The following is a 22,287-nucleotide window of genomic DNA, read 5'->3' as shown; positions in this document are numbered from 1 at the left end:
TGGACAAGTTTGATTGATGCCTCCAGATAGCAGCTTCAGTTTACTCTCCACTCTCCACTCGTGCGCTCGTTCTCATCCGGCTACTTTCGAATCCGAAGAAATCCCCTCTTTTCCTGTCCGCAGTTCCTTGACCCCCTCGGGAGGTTCTGCGCCGCAACACTGAGCCGTGATTGAGGTCTCCGGGGGCTCACGGCGGGAAGGATTAGCAACAAAACATCCAGCCGAAGATGTTCTAACTCACCGCGGAGAGATTCTCTGCCTCTTTTTTGTCTCCTGTATTTTTGTGCCGCTTTCCCTCTTCAGATCCATTAGAGCCGATGCATCCGCTCTCGAGCAGCAATCCATTTCCTCTTTTGTGACACATTTCAAATGCAGAGTAGGGGTTTGCGCACAAACGACCTCAGTCAGTTTTGGTCGCAGTTGGCACGATAAGATGCCGATAATCTACTCGTCAGTGGAGCAGTTTTGAGTTCTGGTCGTGGTCTCTGCGAGAGAAAAGTGTTTCTTCATCTTCCAGAAATGTATTAAATCAGGTGATCCTCAGACCAAAGATGAAAAATACCGGAGCACGTTGATTTTTTTTGCAGCCTGTAGACGCGAATCTCTCCGCGTCCGAGAGAAAATATTTCCAACTTAACACTTAAGACACAAGAAGCAACGGACAGTGACATTTTATTCTACATACTTATTTTATGCACTGCATTTGCCTCTGATTTTTATCATTTAAATGCTTAAAACTGTATTTTAAAATAATGAATTCCAGGGTGTTGTCACATTTCAAATTATATACTAAATAATTCGGAAATACAAATTGTTTATTTGTTAAAAGTAGCTTTTAAACTGTGTTCGGTAAATTTGTATGTAAATAGCTTAGGGATATGCATTTCAAGCAAAAGTATGATTCGCTATTTGCGCGGAGATATTTGACGATTATTCAATTATTAGTCTTTTAGGTTTTATCTGGGAGCAATGTGTTCTTCCTCTGCTTTTGTTTTTTAATAGCGGTTGTCAAACAGCTTTTAAGTGCATTACCGCCACCTTTTGACGGCAGTAATGCATTACAACCAGGCGCCGGTAAAAACGGGGGAAATAAGGAACGGTCATCGTCACCCATTCTTAGGTATAGTATACTTCCTGTTTTAGGGACACAGATTAAATAAGCTTCTTTGTAGGTCATGGATGTGTTAAGAGAGGCTTCCACTCAGCCTTGCTGACAATATTTCCCAGTGGTCACTCGTGGTACTGCATTGGAAAAAAATCTCCTCTCAGCCCAAAAGGTGTTTTCCCCGTAGAACAACGTCATTAAAGAGACAGCTCCAACTGTTTTTATGTGTTTCTTGTGTAAACATCATCCCAATGTAAAGTTTATGGGCCAACACAACAGGACATTATGTGTTACTTTTTGTATGTATCTATTCACTTTTTCTTTTTATTCATGTAGTGCCAAGTTATCATTATCATCAGATAAGGACAAGACCTTGCCGTATGAGAGGGAACAACCCAGCAATTTCCCCTTAAACCAGAACCAGACCTGGGGTGGGCAGCCATCTGCTTTGACATCTTCATCTGTTCATTTTGTTTAAAGTAGTCTAAATATAACTTCTTCGCCCTCTCTCTCTGTTCTCCTCTTCATATTTCTCTTCTGTTTCCAACATTCCCTTTGTTGCGTTTGTATTTTGAAGCATGCAAACTCATTCTCTCTACTCACCCGAGCATGCAGAGCAGGCCTCACAAATGCTGCGGCTCTTTGGTTTACTGAGGTTTGTAATGTCTCCGGGGGGGGGGGACGGGTTTTTCTTTTTAGAGCAGTTCATACCCTGATGATTTTTCAGATCTCCATCTGTCGGTGCAGTATAATCTTCCTCCAGCAGCAGAGCCTCTGACAGAGATCTGACACAGTGTGTCTGCTTACCTCGTTATTGTGGCTGTTGTGTGCTCTGCGGATTTACACAGTGTGAGTAGCTGTGACTTGAGCAGATAAATATTATTACCTGAGGAAGCGAGATCCGCTGTAATATTTGAGCAGCACAAACAACTCGGCGTGAAGTTTTAACTTGTGACTGTCAAAAAAAGTCACATTTTAACCCTTGCATTCAAATTCCCACACGTTCTTTTCGGTTAAGTAGCGCAGGGAGTATTCGTCGCAAAGAGAAGCAGCACATATCCTATGAAATTGTACGACTTTCCAAAAAATGCCAGTGTCTTGTCTTTGTGGTACAGCATTGCGAAGACAATTGACTTTGAAGTTGCATCAAATTTTAAACATTGTTGAATCGTTAAATTCAACTGACATTTATTTCCGTAAGGCATTAAGCACTTTTTATTTTTTATTTTTATTTTTTATTGCTAAGTCATTGAATTTCCCACAAACATGGTGCAGATATTGCCAGATTTCAGACAATCTCCTCTACACAATTATAAAAAGATTTCTCTACTGATAGCATTATATGGCACAAAAACAATTTCATGAGACGAAAATGTTTTCTTTCCTTGATATGAAGACTAATATAAACAAATCTGTAAGTATTATCAAATGAAGTGATGAAAGATTTGAAAAATAAGATATAGCATGAATGGGTAGCCCCATTAATGACCAAGATATGAGTTTAAAAGTGAAGGTAGTGAAATGACCCTATAAATCACCTAAGTTTCTCAGGGTTACTGTCTCACAATGCCAGAAGTTACCCATAAGGCACTGCTCTACTACCACTGCCGTTATCCGACCATGCAGGTGAAAAGTTGTGATTTTATTTGCAACTTTCTGGCAGTTTAATGGAGATCAATTTTGTGTGAAATGGCCCTTTAAAGTCTCCTCCACACATCATTTGAAGTGAGTGAATCAGGACTCGACCCAGAACCGCCGGACAGCCTCATTAGTCGGATCTATGTGCATACGCAGCATTTGAACACTCATAGAAGTCAAATGTTTACACTTTAATGCAAACAAATTCATCCTCCCGGGCTGAGCGTGTGCCGTCGATCGCAACGATCACATTAGGGGAGCTGCCACTGCTTCAGATTGCTTTTTTAATGGCCTGGTCAGCAGCCGTGCAGGAGGAAGAGGTGTACCTTGAACTCACGCCAGCCCACACTGTGGACGCGGGAGAGCGCTGAGATGTCCCGACTCGTTTTTACTCTTTTAAAAACCAGCCACAGTGCCTTTTGTTCGGAAAACGGCTCTTTTATCAGCGGCGCCCTCGACCAGCAACGAAGCACCAAAACGAGCGTCCGTTCCATACTGATGGATTTCAAGAACTTTAATGGCATATTGATTTATCTCCGGTGTAGCTCTCATTTCATGTCTTTATTCCACAACTGTTTACCTTCATTCCCATAGAAATGGAGTGCAAAACCACCAAATGTGTCTTTGGTTAGTTACGTGGAGATAATCTGGTATTTTCTACAATTTATGTTTAATCCTGTAAAGTGAGTCTCTGTGTTTCCAGGTACTGACTGTCACCCTAACATAGCTGCATCTTCTTAGACATTTGCTTTCATCTTATGGACATGCTCTATCACATTATTGCATTCAGATATTTTCCTTATTCGTGGCGAACGCATGTTATTACCAAGATGTTGCTTCCAAAATATTCCCGCAAAAGAAGAGTTGGGTTTTGTATCATCAGACATCTCCACATCAGTCATGTCGGGAATATACAGAAGCTGCTCCGTATTAAAAAAAAAAAAATCTGAAAATGTTCCTGGCAAAATGCTTAAAAAAAAGGGGAATCCTTTTTCCGCTCTTTTTGATCTCCTCCAGGCGTGTCGATGCCCATTCCGGTGATCGGCCTCCACAACGAGGACAAAGTCTTTGTAAATGGCAGCTGCGTCCTCAACGAGGAGCGCTTCATGCTGATTGGCTCCTTTGTGGCCTTCTTCATTCCGCTGGTCATCATGGTGGTGACGTACTGCCTCACCATACAGGTCGGCCTTCACGTGTCTGTGCTTGTGTAACAGCAGCAACACGCGCTCCTGTGTTCTGTCATGTCCTTACTTTTACTTTCCGTTTCTTCTCCTCTCCAGGTGCTCCAGAGGCAGGCCACAGTCTTCCTGTGCGAGGCAAAGACTTCCTCCCAGCAGCCTTTGAACGCACCAGCAATGACAAACACATTGCAGCCTCCACCCAGCACCTTTCACGTTCCTCAGATCAATACACTCGCTCCTTCAGACTCACAAGGTGACTGAGCTGAAATAAGTTTTGTAATGTGCCTTCTGTTGGTATTTTATTTTGTTTTCTTTCCTGCAGATTTGAATTACTCTTCAAACATTACACCCAAAGCACAAAACAGATTAATGGCTTTGCTGTTTGCATTTTCAACTGTTAAATTCAATTGAAATGATGAAATTTGGTTCCCCTGCAACTCGGCACCAACATTTTTTTCGCCGTATTTCTCTTCGGTTCAGGTCCAACAAAAGTTAGCTTATTGTTATGACAGATAGAGCATACAAATTCATGAAAGCAAAGAGGATGATGGAGGTTCTACTTTAACTCAATGGGGCAATATGTACGATTTTGAAGCAATTTGCGAGTAAAAATTGCATTTTTATTGCTAATGTTTGAAAGTTTTACATAATATGATCCATTTTCCGACTTTCTCCGATGCAATGCTTTGTCCTGATTTCTATGTAGGGGATTCTTTCACCTTATTTGACACGTATTCATGCTCCCGAGTGCTTTGACTCAATGCAGGCCTGTCGTATCGATAGTGTGCTAACAACAGCTAATGAAGGAGTCCGTAACCGTGAACAAAAGACCAACTTTTTTTTAGTCCACGTACACAGAATTGATGAAAGTGTTTCGTACCTGTTCTGGCATAAGCTATAACCGTCAGCGTGTCTGGTTAACAACGATAGCAACCAAGCAATTACCTCCAAAGCCAAGGCTCACTTCATTAATGATGTGTTAATTTCCATTAGTTTGTGGGCTTATAAATTACGCAAAAAAAACCAACCAAAAAAAAGCCCTACGTCTACAGCGAGCACACACACGGTGAACATTAGCATCTTGCTCATTTTACCAAGAATTTATTAGTTGTCAATTTTCCACCGTTATCAGTGTAAATGCCTTTAATTGGCATTAATGCTTGACAGAAGTAGCAGCATTAAGTAAGGGGGAAAGGTTTTGGCAAAAAAGTAACTTCTCCAACTCTAAATTGTCAAAATGAGTTCGGCAAAAAGGCAAACTATTTTTCAGCTACTTCACAAACACCACACTGTGGTCGTGCCGCTGAGCAGACAGCAGCTATCTGATCGGACCCGTGTGGGGAGACCACGGGCGGCTGCTCCCCTTCTCCAGGCTTCTCCAGTAGAGATGAAATTGCATGATGTGGCCGTCTTTACCCATTTTTCCACCTTATCCTCTCTCTCCATCCCAGACAGAAAAAAAGTGTAAATTAAACATCCGCCTCATGTTTAACATTTTTTATCTCGCCTGCCTTCAAAATATCAGCAGTTCTGTTAACAGAAAATCTGGCATGCTTTCAGCGGGGGCGGCAAAACCGGAAAGGACTGCTCAGGAAAAAATTCACTGCATAAGTGCGAGCTCATTTACTGCTTGTTGTAGAATTCTTGTAGAGTTATTGTGATAACATACAAAAAAATGTTGGTGGAAATAAATTTATGCATTTATAAACAAAATCTGTGTTCCACAATTTTGTAATATGTATTTTTTTTTCTTTAATTTACACTTGTACTCCACAAAGTTGGGGTTTTACAACCCTTGAATGGTCTCTCTTTTGCCCCTCCCACAGAGGTGAAGGCCCCGCCCCCTCAGAGCAGACGAAACACCCTGAGCTGCCTCAAAGGTGCCGAGCCCAGCATGCTGCTGAGCGCCTCACCTTCAGAAAGCATAAACATCATCCCCAGCTCTGAGGGGGCATCGCAGCTCAGCTCGCCAGCCGCCGGGCCGGGGCGGAGCGACACGTCGGGTTGCCACGGGCGACGGGGGATGATGCAGGCTATAAAAAATGAGAGGCGGGCCTCAAAGGTGAAGTCATATATTTCCTTTCGTCTGTCATTATCTTCGAGGACCAAGAACGTTGTGTACCAGACCTTCCGTCACATCGAGTTTCAAATGTCTCGTCTAAAATATTTAGAAGCGCACGTGTTATTAAATCCAGCCACGTCAAAAAGCCCGAAGTGCTGCCGGAGTCACGGAGTGCTCGGTGGGCACTCAGCAGTGGCTCCGGTGAATTCATTTTGGATGAACCCCAAAGCACTCTTGCACTTATATCAAAAATTAAAATCCTGGTCGAAGTGGTGCAATCACAATGTCTTCGTATGGTGCATGCATTTCAGTTAGAGAACATTCGGCAGGTTTAGCCACTTGAAAAGGGAGTGCTTTCATTTCGACTAAATGAAAGAGACACTTTAAACTTGACTGTTTTCCTCTCTCTGTCTTCCTTCAGGTCCTCGGAATCGTCTTCTTCCTCTTCCTCATCATGTGGTGTCCCTTCTTCATCACCAACGTCACCTTCGTCCTGTGCCGCGGCTCCTGCAACGAGTCGCTGCTCAGCGACCTCCTCAACGTCTTCGTCTGGGTGGGGTACATCTCCTCCGGCGTCAACCCGCTGGTCTACACCCTCTTCAATAAGACCTACAGGAGAGCATTCTCCAGCTACATCAGGTGCCAGTATAAAGTCGGGGCCAACGCGGCCGGACCGAGTTGCAAAACCCTCCTGGTCCCCCCGCCCTGCCCGTCGCACGCCGTGACCCCTCTCCTGACGGGCGGTCACGGGAAAGCAGGGGTGGACCGCAACAGTAATTGTCGCAATGGCGGCAGGGGGGACAACGGGAGGCTGGCGGTGGACCCGGAGGACACGACCGACGACGGGACGCAAATCGGAATAACGTCGCAGACCCTCTCCGAGTGCCTCAACGTCGGCGTGCTTTCGGAAACGGAGCCGGAGACGGAGCTGGAGCAGGAACTGTCGCTCATCAGCTACAGCCCCGCCTCCAGAGAACACACGAGCAGCGTGTGACTGAGCGCTTCGCGTCGTTTCGATGTCCTTTTCTTTAGGCCGAGCACCGCGTCGACGGGAGCCTTCGTCGCCAGGTTTTAACTTTAAAAACCTGTACTTGGGGCCTTTTATGGTGGAAGGACCGGTTGCGGTTGAGGAGCCTTTTTCTCCACACAAAAGTGCACTATTCCCGTCAATGTGGAAAGAAACCGGAAGGGTTAACCTCTCAAGGGTGAAAAAGTATGATTTTCTACGTCTGATTTGGAATGAAAACCAATGTTTCCACTATGTTTATTTTCTATTTGTTGCCAAAATGTTGGTTTTCACACTGCAGATAGAAAATGAAGGCATCCGTTGGGCCTTTAACGATACTTAAACGTCTGAAAAAGCGGTGTGCCTCACGGGGACCGAGGCATCGGCTGAGATCCAGACCGGGACGAAGTGAAGCGGTAAGTGACGAGCTCATTGTTAACCTGGTATGAAGTCGAGAGTTCCTCCACGGAGTCCCACTGACGCAGGTTACAGAGTCGAGCTCCGAATACGAGGTCGTCGGGGTCCGAACTTCGACTTCAAGCCTTCCCCACCGAGTCAAAATGCAGTCTGAGCTCTGGTTCGTGTGGATTCTCTCCACCGCCAAGCAAAACTAAACCAAATATATTTTTGTGCCGGTCAAAGCTGGACGAGAACGGTCTTGAAACTCAATCTGAACATGGCCCTTTTCCAGCGTGAAGAAACACGGCCGACGGACACGGGATATTCTCTCGAAAAGAAAAACTTCCTGCTGCAGGCTGCAGTCCGGGTTTGTTTCGAGAGGACCAAGATGAAGGAATGTACAAACGACAAACTGGTCTCTGGTGGACTCACAGTGCCATCTGGTGGTCACATGACACAAAGAGGTCGCCACCCCCCCCCCCCTCCCTAGCCCTCCTCCCACCACCACCACCACTCCTCCTCCCCCCACCTCTCCTTCCTCTCTGGAGTGAACAGGGGGATTAAAGAGCTAAAACACAAAGCGCAGGCCTTTGGCCCTCCACAGCTGTCAGGCTCTTGCTTCTGTTGACCAATACAACCACTTTGGAAAGAATTAAAGTCACAACTTTCAAGTGGGTTTTTTTTTTTGTTGTTTTTTTTTAACTCAAAACAACCAATACATTTAAAAATAAAAGAAAGTGGAAATCATAAATGATGTTTTTAATATAAAGCGCGCGACTACTTCCTCAGATGTCATATTTGAACGGAGCAAAATATTTTTTTACATCAGCCATGCTTACAGTCATCAGTTGCATTAATTTGCCGATTAACATTGCAGAAAAAAGACGTGCAAAAACATGTGATTTTTGCAGACGTGAAACGTGATTTTGGAACATTTTCATAGTGTGATGTGTGAAGAAAATGTAGATTCCCATGTGAAAACCTTTCCACATGGTTTCCCACATGTTATCATATGTTGCAACATGTGGTAAACACGTGTCGTACATGTGATCACATGTGGAAAACGTGGAAAAATCGTGTTTATTTTTCAGTGAGGGTCACCTTTACGAGACAATATTAAACTCGCTTCACGAGATCTTTCTATGACTGATTTAAAATTATCTTTTTCAATGCAAAACAAAGGGATTCAGTGGATGTGCATTCACAAATTCAAATTTGTACACGGCTTCAGTGCAAAGTAGGCACCTGCGAAAAGTGAGGATACAATGAAAGCACCACAACCTGCTCGTTGCATGACATAGATTTCAGCTTCAATATTTATTTCAGTTTTAATGTAGTTGAAAGAAGAAAAGGAAAAAAAATCCAGTCAAATTTGAGCTGATTTCATCTGTTTTATGAGTAAATAATTCCCAAACCTAATTAATGACCATAATGAAGAACATATCACTTCTTGCACATCTAATCATGAGTCACAAATTACTTAATTAACATCAAATTATCAGATTACGTATCTGAATGTTGATATTCAAGGACACATTCTTGAATGAAAAAGAACTGTGTCATTTAAAAATCAAGGTTTTTATTAGTGGTATTATTATTCAAAGTCAGCCATTAGTTCAGCACCACTGCTCTTCAGAATACCCTCAGCTTCTGAACGCGGTGCAGGCCAAAGCTTTGCTCGGACGGTAGAGCGGTGAAAATCAAAGAAGAAAGAAGGGAACGCGAATGTTTTTGCTCATTAATTGATGAGCTTTGGTTTCGAACTACTCACCCAATCAGATCACAGCTGTTCCGCGTAACGCCCCGACGATGGTTTTCAAGATGAAAAGCTTCCTCTGACCCCGATGGGCAAAACGTCTAAATCGGACCCTTTAATCTGCGACTGCTTCACAATCTTCTCACTCCGAGTCGCTCAAAGTCTGAACACCCTTAGATTTCAACGGTCACATAAGACGGACAGAAAGTCAATCCGCCCCGGAGACGCACACCCCGACTATCGAGTCAGGTCACCAACCCCTCAGATCTCTGTCACTCTGATTCTCCCTCCCTCCCGCCACTTTTTTTTTTTTTAATGGACATCTGACAGGCGGAGTCGTTCCTCCACACTGCATCTCCATCACCTGGAGTATCCGCAGCACGAAGGATTCGATACTGTGCGGCTTTTAAAGGTGCCGTTTCATTTTCTTATCAACAAATTTGCCTCTTAGAAGATAATAAAGGAGACGTCGTCTTCATTTCAATCAGGCAATGAGATCGGTGGCTTCAGTCCAACAGGGATGTTTGGATGTGTTGCGAAGAAAATGCACTGATGATTGTAATGTTTTGACATCAGGTTTCACACATCTGGTTCAGTCTTCCGTGAATCTGGTGGAACGTGGGACATTTTAGAGTCCGATTTGGAGTTATTTGGGTTTGAAAGATGTGGGCATTGAGCAGGCATGAGGATGGGCTCTGATTCAAGGTGCATTGTGGGAAATGTAGTGGGTTGTTTTTTTTTGGAGCTTGACCCATAATTGAGACTAATGCTGCGTTCAAATGGAACTCGTGAGTTCGTGGTTACTACGTGGGAAGTCGTGTGCACCGTACGCTCGTCGTAAAAACGCCGTTGCTGGGCAACATGGCCGGCGTCTAGAAGCAACGGGGTCTAATAAATGTGAAAAGATTTGGCCGTGGAGAAGATCGACATTTACCTCTATCAAGTTATGAAGACAAACTCTACATGAGTAAAATTACAATATATTAGCTTAACATCCAACGGAAAAAAAAATTTTTTTATAACATTTCCGTAAACATTAGCAAACACGTCACGACGTTTATAAGAGCTTTCGAGTCCCGACTTCATGAGTTCAAATGGACTCTTCCCGTGTACACGGGAAATACGACCACATTTGAACGCAGCAAAAGGTGCTCCAGAGTTGCATTGTGGGTTGTTTCGCGTTTTTGGAGCTCGATCCACACCACAGACTAAAAGTCGGGATATCTCTGTCTTTTTTTCTTCTGTTTTTTTTTTTTTTTTTAATCGATCTCATTTGTTTTGCCCCCTAACTTCTTGCAAAGCGCAAAACTAAATTTCAGGAGTATAAAAAAAAAAGAAATACCGAACGACACAGTTAATGCTAAACTTCTCCTTCGAGCCTGACTACAGTAAATATTGCACCGAAGTACATTTCACTTCCCCCAGCATTTTGTTTTGTTAATAATCCCTTCTGCCATAGGGCAGTCAAAATTACAAAGACTTGAATGTATAGACCTTTTTATTTTTGACCTATAACCCCCCCCCCCCATTTAAGGTCAAAGAGTAAAGGTCAAAGCCTGCAACGGTCCAATCGAACCTGGAGCCTGAGGTCTGCATACGATTAGAATGAATCGCAGCCGGTTCATTCTGATTCGATGCCTCTCTGTATAATTGATCCTCTATTTGCATATAATTGATCCTCTATTTGCATGCTGCAGACTGGTCGTTCACAACCACTTTTCTCTCCGGGAGGAGAGGTCCACACGAGCAAGCCGGCAACCAGGTTTGACCCAACTAATACCGCGCATGTTTGAAGCGTTGTTCGAAAGGTCCTCTCTTGCCTCGCTTCGGATTTTTGTTTTCTCTTTTTTTTTTTCTTTAACACCCGAAAGAAATGAAACGGCGCAGGGGGAGAGATGGAACAGCACAAACAAAGAGCAATCAACGAAAATGCAAACGGCGTGCAAATTGCCCGCGGGGGTTTCATTTATTTTATTTTGTTTTTTTATCAACACGCAGAAAACCACAACAGCGTAAAACAAGAGAGAAACAACACCAAAAAAAAAAAAAAAAAAAAAAGGAGAAAAGAGGACTCTCTGAACTTCTCGATTGGGTCGTGTTTGATTCATCTGAATGTGAGCAGGCGAAGAGCCTGCAGCCCGGCCGTGGCCGCTCCGCGTGTGATGTGTAATATCTCTGTGTTTCCCGTCGTTACCCGCGTGTGCACCGGCCTTGGCTCAAATTGCTACCCGAGATCGACTCAGTCGCTTTTCCAGCTCTTATCGATTGCGTCCAGCGCCGCGGATTGGACCGGGACGTCCCCGCGGACGCCGGTCCTGTCCAGACAGATGAAAGCGATCGCTGTGGGGGGGGGGGAGTCACGGATTTCAACTCATAATTGGATCCAGGTCTGGTGTGTGTAAATGCAGCCGGAGCCGTTTGTTGACAGTATCGTTGGAATACTTTTGATTGGATCCTCCATGAGGATTTTTTTTTTTTTTATTATTGTTCTGTGAGTGAGAACTTTCATGCTTTTAAACAAGAGTGATCGTGCTGAAAGGGGGGTGGTGGGGGGGAAATAGCACACAAGAACATGTTCAGCACAATTTAGAAAAACAGGAAGTGGCTATTTTCATCTTGTGTTTACTGAAACATTTGTTTACCTGGTCATTTTTAACTTCTAATGAGTTTTCTTTTTTTCTAATGAAGCTACATCGAGATTCAAGTAATAATTTGAGATGATCAGGAATGTACTTAATCGTTTTCTTGCTGAGACTTCCATGAGAACGTCAATAACTGTCACGTCCGTTGGGTTATTTTAGTTTACCTTTTAGTTGATTTTTAGCTTAGTATAAGTGCTAAAAGCAGGGAAACAGCTAGCCTGGCTCTGTCCCAAGTATCTCTATTTACACATTATATATAAATTCTATTCCTTTTCTAAACCAGCTGTTGTTTTGTGGGGATTTTCTGGTTCTAATAATGTCCTAGCCACGAGCAGGAAATTCCAGCTTTGTGAACCCTCAGTAAAGTCGCAACTTTAGTTTTTTTATAAATTAAAACCAAGATGTAACTTGAGCTCTGGACGTGCAAGCCGTCCAATTATTTTTTTTTTTTTTTTTTTTTTTACCTTTGGAAAGAGCCAGACTGACCTTTTCCCGTTTTTCTAGCGTTTGTGCTAAACTAAGCTAACCAGCTGCTCACATTTGGTCTTCTCAATTTACTCTTTGGCAGAAGGGCAAATATAAATCCTAACATGGCATAATTTATAGCGAACAGATGTAGCAGTAAATTTCGACCTTCAGCCACAAAATAATTCCTATATTTGACCATTCATTCAGATTAATGTCGAAGAATGTGAAAGACTCCGGCGGCGGAGTCTTCCTGTATAATTCTGAGTAGGTTCTCGTGCAGGTGCTTCCTCTCTGTCAGAAGCAGAATTCACAAATGCTTCATAATAACTAATCGCAAAGAATCACGAGATGTTCTGGTTTTCATATCTAAACGTTTGGATGCCTCTACGTGCTGACGTCCGTGAGACGCACCGAGAGAACCGTTCAATACAGACTTTGAGAGGAAGCAGTCATCCGAGCTCACTTCTTCTCTCCCCAAAACGTTCGACTCTGTCGCCAGGCGGCTCTGAGAGTAGTCGGAGCAGCAGGTCGTTCAAGAGTCTGACAAACCCACCGTCTCCTCTGCTTTAAACTCTCGAACCCGAAGTGTCTTCACCCTTTTCACGCTCGTCTGCATCGACACCGACCGGCCGCCTGGTTTAGTCTCGCTCTTGTTTGATCCGACGCTCGCGGGTTAGCCAACTTTTTATGTGTTGAACCTTCTTTTGTTATGCAGTGGCTATTTTCTTTTTTTTTTTCTTTTTTTTATACCATTTTCATTGTGAATGTTTGTCTCTGACACATTTTTCTTGAGTTTATATGATGATTATGTCATCATCCACACAATGTTATGTCATCATCCACACAATGTATATTTTCTTTTTTCTGTGTGATGCTGCTATTTATTTATTAAAATATTATTCTAATATGTGGAGAATTGTCATTTTTGACAGCATATTTTTTAATACGTTTTATTTAATCCATAAGCGATCTGTTACATGCATAATCTACTTATCAAGACTTTTTTTCTGCTATAAATCCAGATTTTACTGTAAATTCTCTCCTGACCTCATAACTCATACATTTAATTTGAATTCCTCACTTTATTTCCATCCTACTACAGTGCAAAACCGTAGAGCACCAATACAACAATCCTCATGGTAGAAAGTTACTGAGGTTCACAGGAAACCTCATTTCTGATGATTAACAGCTTCACACCTATGTAATTTGGGCTATTTATAAATAGCGGTGTTGGTCCCTGCTCTCCGGGCTGGTTTCCCATTCTGCTGCCCTAGAAAATTTTAACCTAAGTGCTTCATGAGTAGAGCTGGACTCGGGGAGAATTAAAATCTTGGCTGTGTTTCAGTTTCTGTTTTTCACCTCTTTTCTACTCAGTGAGCCAGAGGAAACCCTCGAAAGTACTATAGCAATGCTGGCACAGAAATAAATAATTTTTTTATTTTGTCAACTGCTCTCAGGAAGAAAAAAAAGTGCGCTAAAATGCAGTATTTTTGCAATTTACAAAAACCTTAATTGTACTTATGTGATATTTAAAATAGGTAAGAGGACCTAAGACTTGATTGGTTAAAGGAGGGGCATGGCGTTGGCAGGGCTGTATGCCGAGAGATAACCTGATCTGGTGCTGGAATTGCTTACAAAACACTCTTAACTCAGTTTAAGAGGCTTAAAGCTGTTTAGTGATACATGATGGAGCTATAAACAAGACTTGAAGCCACTCCTGCATAAATCTGGAGTGAAAATGTGATTTCATTAATCAAAAGTCTGAAAACTGTTTCACTCCTACTGGTTGTTGATAGATGTAAATAAGAAGCCCTCAATTACTTACTGAAGCTTTAAATTCTAAATAGCTCAGATCTTGTGCTGTGTTGCTGCATTCAGTTTAACACACGTGATTACTTCATTGGACCACATGGTGGCACCAGAGTAACCCAAAGCATACAATCACAGTAACTGTGAACAACCACAAAGCATCCCACAAATATTCACAAAGCACAACAGATAACAAGAAAGACAGTTTCCTGCAGCGTTCTTTTTAGGCTTGTGTGCCTAAATCAACAATTTGTCCTATATTAGTGATTTGAATAGTTGTTGAAATGTATTTCACAACATAATATGAAAGCTGTACTGTATTACACAATATGTGACACATACTGTACACAATAAGTTTCCCCTTTTTTTCCCCTTAAAAATGTCAGTTATATTCCTGTAGACCATTAATTAGAGTTGCCCTTTGGGGAAAACATTGTGGATTCAACTGGCTGCCACACTGCAGCTGTAAATAAGAGTTGACTCATTTTGAATACTAAGATGAAAACCATAAATCCGCCTGCACAGAGCTGGAGTTTGTGGCCATGATGCACAAGGGTGAGTTTAGAGTCAGGGACGTTTTAGCTCTCTATGAACCTGTTATTTCCCATGATAGCACTTCTTTTTTTTTTTTAATGATTTTCGTTTCCCAAGGGGAATAATACGAGATAATTACTGAAATAAATAATTACATATGGGGAATTACACTGTAGTTCAATCATATTGTTTGTCGTGTCAGTTTGTTTACAGCTCAGTGAGCTTAAATAGCCCAGTAAATTCTTGCCTTCTTGAGACACACAAGTATTCGTCTAAAATCAGCACCACAGACAGCGACAGACAAGTACGCGTCTGATATCAGCACCACGGACAGCGACAGACGCTGGGGCGCAACAACCTGCAGATTTTCCAACATGAAGCAACAGCGGCGCCGAGTGGTGGAGCTGGGAAATAGCAGCACTGTATGAGGTAATTTATTATGACTGCACACTGTTTATGAAAACAGTCCAGATTGTAGCTTTTTTTCCTGGGGTTTTACAAGATGTCGACAGGCTATAATAGGGTATAGGTGTCTATACAGTATGGAAGGCCTTTAGAAATGAGCCTAAAAAAAAAGGCCTAAACCCTACTGTATTTTATTATATGGACTGTACTGCCTCTAGTTAGTCTACAGAACACTGTAAGTAGTTCTTTATTCTGTGGTCACCAGTGAGGGGGAGACACAACATTTCGAGCAGAGCGCAAAGTCCAGCCACCATCAATATTACTGTGAAGAATGTTTCACGCAAATAAAAGCAAAAGCTGCACACATGATGAATTTTCAAGCATGAAATTCCTTAAAAAAAAAATGTTGTTTGCTTTATTTTCCATATACATTTTAGCCCTTTTCCATCATTTTTAAACATAATGTCTAAAAATGCAAATTCCGAATGCCACCATAAGATCTTAACACTACAGATTAAGTTAAAAATGTTTACTAGAATACATTGCAGGTTTACAAAATATATCCCATGGCAGATATATAGGACACGCTCTTTTCTGTCATCTATCTCTGTTTGGAAAATATAACTAGTTGGAACGACGCCAGTTAAGTTCATTAATCCGTCCATTCATTAAAACTAAACGAGCCTCCAACTGTCGCATATTTTAAACGGAAGTGTCACATTCCTACAGGCCTGCAGCGGCTTCGAGTGGGTGGTGGTCTCGGCTTTCCACCGGCTTACAATCGGGGAGTTTCGGATGCGCATGCGCCCTTCCACCAATTTGCTGCAGCTCCCTGATTCGTTTGACGGCGACGCGCGGCGTCAAGCTGGCGGAACGTACCACAAGAAACACCTGCAGCGAAGAGATTTAAACTTTCAATATAAAGACAAGTAACAACAACCACGGCATTGTTTTTACAACAGTAATAAAGTTAGTGCCCGGGACAGTGTGACGTGTTCGTTTGGAAAGGGGCTTCGTTGGAGCAATAGTGCGCTACGGAGGGCCAGCTGTTGATGGCGGCTGAAAACCAATCCGCTGACAGCGCTGCAACAAAAATGAAGCACGGTGAGTGTTTAACGGTAAAGTGGCTGGATAAACTGAACAGTATCTTTAAATTAAAGATTGGCTAACTTTACACGCAAGTTTTGCCAATCAATAATTCTAATTTCTGGTGAAAAAGCTATAAAAAAAAAAAAAAATTAAAAACTTATTTATGTTTGAAAGGGGAATTCTGGTGTTTTGTTATTTAAGGCCATATTTGAAGATTGAAATTAAGGCTAAACTAAACTGCACATAGCCTCTGTATCCATCCAAGTATGCAAAAAGTAGGACGATCATCATTTCTTTAAAAAAAAAAAAAAAGTGCTTGAAACATTTGTGTAAACTTGGCATTTACTAAAAGTTGTGTTCTAGTTTTAGTCAAAGTGGTTAAAGATGTGCAAGAGTCAAGACCGTTTCTAATGTGCATTTATATTGATGTCGAATTTGATTGGTGTTTGGTTGTTTATTTATTAGTGACAACATAAACATGCAACAGATTTAGCGAATATGGCTACTAGTTCATCCTTGTTTAGGATGTAAAAAACTTTGGCTGCGACTAGCAATTATTTTCCTGAATTAAACAATTAGTTGTTTGATCATTAAAATGGTGAAAAAAAAGTGAATCGGTGTTATTCAAAGCCCAACGCAGCCTAACATATCTTGTTTGGTCCATGCCAATGGTCAACAACCAGTAAACATTCAATTTATTACAATGGAGGATTAAAGGAACTAGAAATTATTCACATTTAAAAAGCCCGAATCTGATCATTTTAGCAATTTTGTAATTATATTTTTTTATTGTATTTTATTGTTTTCAATGAAAGGTAACTCAAAACAGTTAATTGATAATCCCAATGGTGGGCAGTTAAACCAATCCATAAATCAACAAATTGTTGCAGCTTCAAAATGTATAATACAGATTCAGGATCAAAACCAACTGAGTGCCTCTGTGTATTTGTGTCAATAACGTAATATGAGAATTGTACTTTTTTTTTTCTTTTTTTTTTCGAGGACGGTAACTTTTTTTTTTAAGAGGCTTTTATTGTGAAATGTAAACGGAAGTGATCGATGTATACAACAGGCTGCGGCTTGACGCTCATCAGCTCGACGGACGCTGCCTTGGAAACGACATAAATCCAGTCCACGCAGCTGGGTTGCGAGCAGGGACCCAGATTTCCTCACTTCAAAGGTTTCCGCTCCTCTTCCTCCTCCTCCTCTTCCTCCTCCACCACCACCTCCTTCATTCCCCTCCATCCCTCCAGCCAGCCTGGAGCTGCGACCGCGGACGGTCTGAAATGAAGCGCAGAGCAGGAACGGAGAGAAGCGTTTAAATAACCGAGAGCAGCAGCAGCAGCAGCAGCAGCAGCGAGGCGGAGGTGAGAGACCGCAGCCAGGTAAATCTGACGGGCTTTCAAATCGGCTTTTGCATGTGACAGCGACGGTGTTGGACTCCTGTGGGAGAGCACGCACGTACGGGGAGGGAGGGAGGGACGGAGGGCGCGCGCATTTGTTGTTGTTATTGCACGGTACAAACGCAGAAAACACAATGCAGCGACTCGAGCTGCGTGCTTTTTTTTATTATTATTATTTTTTTATTTTTTTTATTTTTTTTTTATTTTTTTTTAATTGGAGCCTATTTGTGTGCAGGCTCCGCCGCCGTTATTCCCCAACCATTTACCGCCTCTGTCATCGTGACCGTCGTTTAACGCGCCGGTCAGGTGCCTCTCCTCTTCCTCCTCTTCCTCTTCCTCCTCTCCTCTTCCTCCTCTCCTCTTCTTCCTCTCCTCTCCTTCCTCTCCGCCGCGCAACAAAATGTCACCAGTTGGGGAGAATTTGTCATTTTGGATTTGGCGAGAAATCGAGCTTGCGGGCGTCCAGAAAAAGAGCAGCGGGGGGGGGGGGCTTACAGAGGAGGTGTGCGGGGGGGGGGGGGGGGGGGGGGGATTAGTCTGAGCTGGGGATTCCAGTCTGCCTGTCAGCAACGCTTAAATAAGGTGTTTTTTTCTTATTAGGATTCAGCGTTCGGATTCGCCTCCGACGCCGCGCGCACCTGTAGTCCCTGACTCCCTTGAAGCGTTCCTCCACATATTTCAAAGTCTGGATGTTTCAGAATACGCTCTAACGGACGACAACCTGCAGCACAGCTGTTCATTTCCTGGATACGGAAAAAGGCCCGAAGATCGCTCCGGGTTTTTGGTGACGCTCCTGTTGCTCCGGCGGTTCCCTCCGGTCGCTTCAATGTCTTAAAGGCCCTCTGACATCTGAACGGAGGCGACGTGGTGGTGTTTTGAAACGGGAACAAGGGGAGGGGGGGGGCGAGAAATTCCAGTCCAAACGAGTCCATTTAAATCAATCACCTGTTTGAGTTTAAATGTCCCCCCCGACCCCAAAAAAATAAATAAATAAAACGTGAGGAATCACGTCGTCGCGTCAAAACGTTTCATACCCCCGAAGCGTCTCGCCGCTGATTCGGACCCCCCCCCCCCCCCGTCAAACTGAGCCCGGCGAGCCGAGCGACACGGAGGGAGCTCCATCCGTTTAACTTCAGGCGTCGCCGAGACGAGATGTGACCGAAGCGTGTCGTTTCGTTATTTCCGAATTCCCTGCGAAGCCTCCCGCGTTCCAGACGAGCCGCTTTCAGGACGTCCCCCCGATTCGATCGCGCGCGTCGCAGCGGGTTAGAAATGGTCCGTTTTTTTTTTTCTTTTTTTAAATTCTAATACTTGCAGGAATTTTAGCAAAGCGACGGTCCAAAACGCCTTCGTGAGCAAAAAGCTTGCCCCCGTTGAAGTGTCCTTGAGCAAGATACAAGGTCGTAACACCGCTCTAAATGCGGCGCTTGACCTCCATTCACGCGTGTTATTTTAAGACGGTTTCCATTTTTGATTCGCCGTTTGTGTCCGGGAGCGCCGCTTTAACTTTTAAAGCGAATCTGACTCGACGCTTAACGCTGCAACCGGACGAACCGGGGCGATCGAGAGATGCGTGGCCTCCGCGGGAAGTGGCCCGACTTCACCTCTGAAATGTCATTAGCGAACGTGAGAGTCCGTTTTTTTGTTGTTGTTTTTTTTTTCTTCTTCTTCCTTCTTCCTGCGAGTCCTTTCAAGTCTAGACCGCAGCCTCGGGAGAGCGGCGATTAGATAATAGCTTTGGTTTTATGCGTGTTTGGTTACGCCACGGAGCGGTGCTCAGGAGAGACGGAGCGCTCGCCGCCGATCCCTTACGTCAGCGAATCGGCGGAGGAGGAAGAGGAAGAGGAAGAGGAAGGAGGAAGGAGGGCAAAGAAGGCAGGGCACTGAATAAGCATAAACGCTCCGGCAGGGATGCCGCACAGCACACGGATGTGTGCGCGCACACACACACCACACGCACACGCACACACACACACACACACGCACACACACACACACACACGCACACACACACACACACACACACACAGTGACTTAACTTCAGGGAGAGAAGCACAGACAAAGGAGCAGAGATGCTGTGCTGCTTCCACAAAGGCATGTTTCTCTGCTGAGGGCACAAAGGCTAGTTTTCTGGTTTTCAAGGGCTTTCAGATGCACAACACCCCCCCCCCCCCCCCCCAGTCCCTCCACCACCACCCCCTCCACCCCCCTCCCCAAAAAAAGGAATTTCTAGTCGGCCACTTTACAGCAGGACAATATTACTAACGACGATGCGGGGGTTTTTTTGTGTTTTTAATGGCTATATACCCAAACTAAGGACTCCAAAATGACATCCGAACTTAAGATGAAATTTCACAGACGCAGGTCCTGCGATTAACACTTTTTTTTTCCTTTTTTTGTTGTTGTTGGTTTTTTTTTTACAATTGAAGGAACAAAAAGGAAGTTCAGGAAATATATATATTGAATATGAATATGAAGCCTGAGCTAACGTGCTATTAGCTCAGCAGAACACCGAGTAACGCAGAGTAAAAGCCGCCAACTCTGCGGTCGACTTCTCTTTGTGTTCCAGGTTAAATGGCAAAACGTGTGAATTACATGTGCTGGAAAGTTGACTTTTGGGGAAAAAAAAAAATAAAGGGAACATGGCGGGCTAGCTGTTTCCTTCTGTTTCCTGTGTTTATCTTGAACAAGGCCGATCGCCTGCCGGCTTTAGATTAATATTTAGCATCCAGACATGAGAGCGCTGTTCATTTTATCGTGTTAAACTCTTTGTACCGGAAAGGAAATGATCACGTTCACTCCAAATATCAGGCTATTCCTATAAATGATTGATTCACGCCTACAAATAAAAAAAAAAATTTTTTTTAAAAAAGTAGTCTGACCAAAAGCCAAAACACCTGCATTTTTTTGTTTCACTTTCAATATTATCAATTTAGTTTATTTGTGAATTGTTGTTTTCTAAATAACCAAAAATTGGAGTTTATTAATTATCTGGTGACCCAAGTGAAGAAATTTCCGTCTGAATTTGAGCCACTTTGGTGTGTAAATTCGTCACGGCGTTACTGCCGGCTCAAATCCTTTTGCCGTTTGAAAAACTGCCGAGTCGACGTCAGATCGCATCTTCTCTTTGGTTTTTCTTCAGCAGTTTGAAAAAGCCTTTTGACTGAAGTCACTCGAGGAGCAAATGCGCACATTTTCCCGCCGTATATATAAGTTCCAAAATGGACGGCCGCCGACCCGACGCAACCTGCCGTCTTTGGGTGTGTGTGTTTTACAAGTCTTTGCTGGAGATTTTAACACCCCCCCCCTCCCCCCCCCCCCCCCGGGGTTGACGCCGTGTTTTTCTGTGTTTGTTTCCGTCCTCCTCTGGAACTCGGAGGATGATTGGGATTCCAGAAGGAAGCCGACGTGCGTTTTCACAGAAAGTCAGTCAGGATCCGGGAGTAGTCCCCGGGCAGAAGGCACATTATACGTTTTCCAGGCACATGTCTGTTCCCCACCCACCCACCCACCCATCCTTTTAAGACACAGATCTGGTCGGTTTAAACGTTTCCAGGTGAAGGGATAGCGGGATTTGAAAACACGTGTTCCTCTTGTGGCTCAATGGTCTGAATTAACTCCACAGCAGATCCACAGCAGCCTCTCTTCGGGGCGCACTCAGCGACGCGGCCACTTTAGAGATCCGCTCCGGGGGGGGTGGGGGGGCGGGGTGGGGGGGGGGGGTATATTCACGGTTAGAATAACCGTCTTGACATGCCGAATAGGGTCTGTCCGTCACCGGTCCTCCGCGCGTTTTTTTTGGACTCCGATCTCGCCGAAAGGTGGTTAAAGCCACTCGGTGTAGAATTTTGAAAATGCGTAACGTTGCCGCGGTGAATGCGCTCGGAGCAGCGCGCGGACCTCGCCACCGTTCAGACGAGAACTCGGGGAAGACATAAAACACGCGCCTCATAATTGCACACGTGGTGAATTTAAAGAAGCGGAGCAGGATGTATTGGAGCCTCAGAGATTTGGATAAATTGAGGTTTTTTTGACTTTTTTTTTTTTTTTGACTGAAACAATTCTCGTCAAAGGAAGTTTCGGTCCAAAGAACGCCGTTAAACGCCGACGCTTTAGGCTGCGCGACGCAACATGCGTTTATATACATCGTTCAGTGCACTTACATTCACGCTAGTTTTCCAGTTACGATGTGATCATCATGTCCTGATTTCAGAAAGGGCCATTAAGTCCAAACATATTTCAGCCGGAGCTCTAAAATGCCCAAAAATCGTACAAAGAACGTGGACCAGCGTTTCCAGAAGCCCGAAGCGCTGCCTATAATGTGATGTTTTGTTGCCAACAACGGTCCGCAACCAATGTATATTCAATTTATTATTATAACAGAGGACTCGAGGAACCAGAAAATATTCACGCTTAAGAAGCTGGAGTCAGAAAACTTGAGTATTTTCTTGAATAAAATATATCTAAAACTAGTGTTTCAGTCGAGATGTGATCATCGGGTCCTGGTTTGAGGAATCCCGTTGGAGCTCTGATAGACAAGCAGGACACTATAAGTAGTCAAAGAGTTAAAAAAAAAAAGATGATAAACAATGTAATTCTGATCCGTGGGCCGACGCCGGTGATGCAACGAATACATTTTCTTTCTCGCTCTTAGGTCTGGCGAGTTTTAAAGGGTCCGTTCACCATTTCGCCTAATTGTATTGTCTAATGTGTCGTTTTTACACGGTTAACGCTCTAAAACCGACGCGGGTACGGACACAGAAAACCATCGCGTCTGAGAAGCTGGGACC

At 43.6% G+C, this 22,287-nt stretch overlaps 2 protein-coding genes across 2 annotated transcripts in view; both read left to right on the top strand.

Moving 5' to 3' along the window:
- The window catches only part of htr2cl1 (5-hydroxytryptamine (serotonin) receptor 2C, G protein-coupled-like 1), a 169,196-nt gene extending 156,126 nt beyond the window's left edge, over positions 1-13,070 (top strand). The window contains exons 7-10 of the mRNA XM_069158979.1: positions 3,761-3,924; positions 4,024-4,177; positions 5,751-5,986; positions 6,408-13,070. Of these exons, the coding sequence (XP_069015080.1) occupies positions 3,761-3,924; positions 4,024-4,177; positions 5,751-5,986; positions 6,408-6,980 (1,127 nt within the window). The 3' untranslated portion in view covers positions 6,981-13,070. The remainder of the gene's footprint in view (positions 1-3,760; positions 3,925-4,023; positions 4,178-5,750; positions 5,987-6,407) is intronic.
- Positions 13,071-17,188: 4,118 nt separating this feature from the next.
- LOC138203946 (actin-binding protein WASF3) overlaps positions 17,189-22,287 on the top strand; it is a 33,343-nt gene continuing 28,244 nt past the window's right edge. Inside the window, 1 exon segment of the mRNA XM_069158978.1 lies at positions 17,189-17,479. The gene's annotated coding sequence lies outside the window, so the exon portion shown is untranslated.

Source organism: Embiotoca jacksoni, unplaced genomic scaffold (assembly GCF_022577435.1).
Source record: "Embiotoca jacksoni isolate LCO1_2020_lvr unplaced genomic scaffold, fEmbJac1.0.p SCAF_24, whole genome shotgun sequence".
Classification (NCBI taxonomy): Eukaryota; Metazoa; Chordata; class Actinopteri; family Embiotocidae; genus Embiotoca; species Embiotoca jacksoni.
This window is presented reverse-complemented; position numbering and strand designations above follow the sequence as displayed.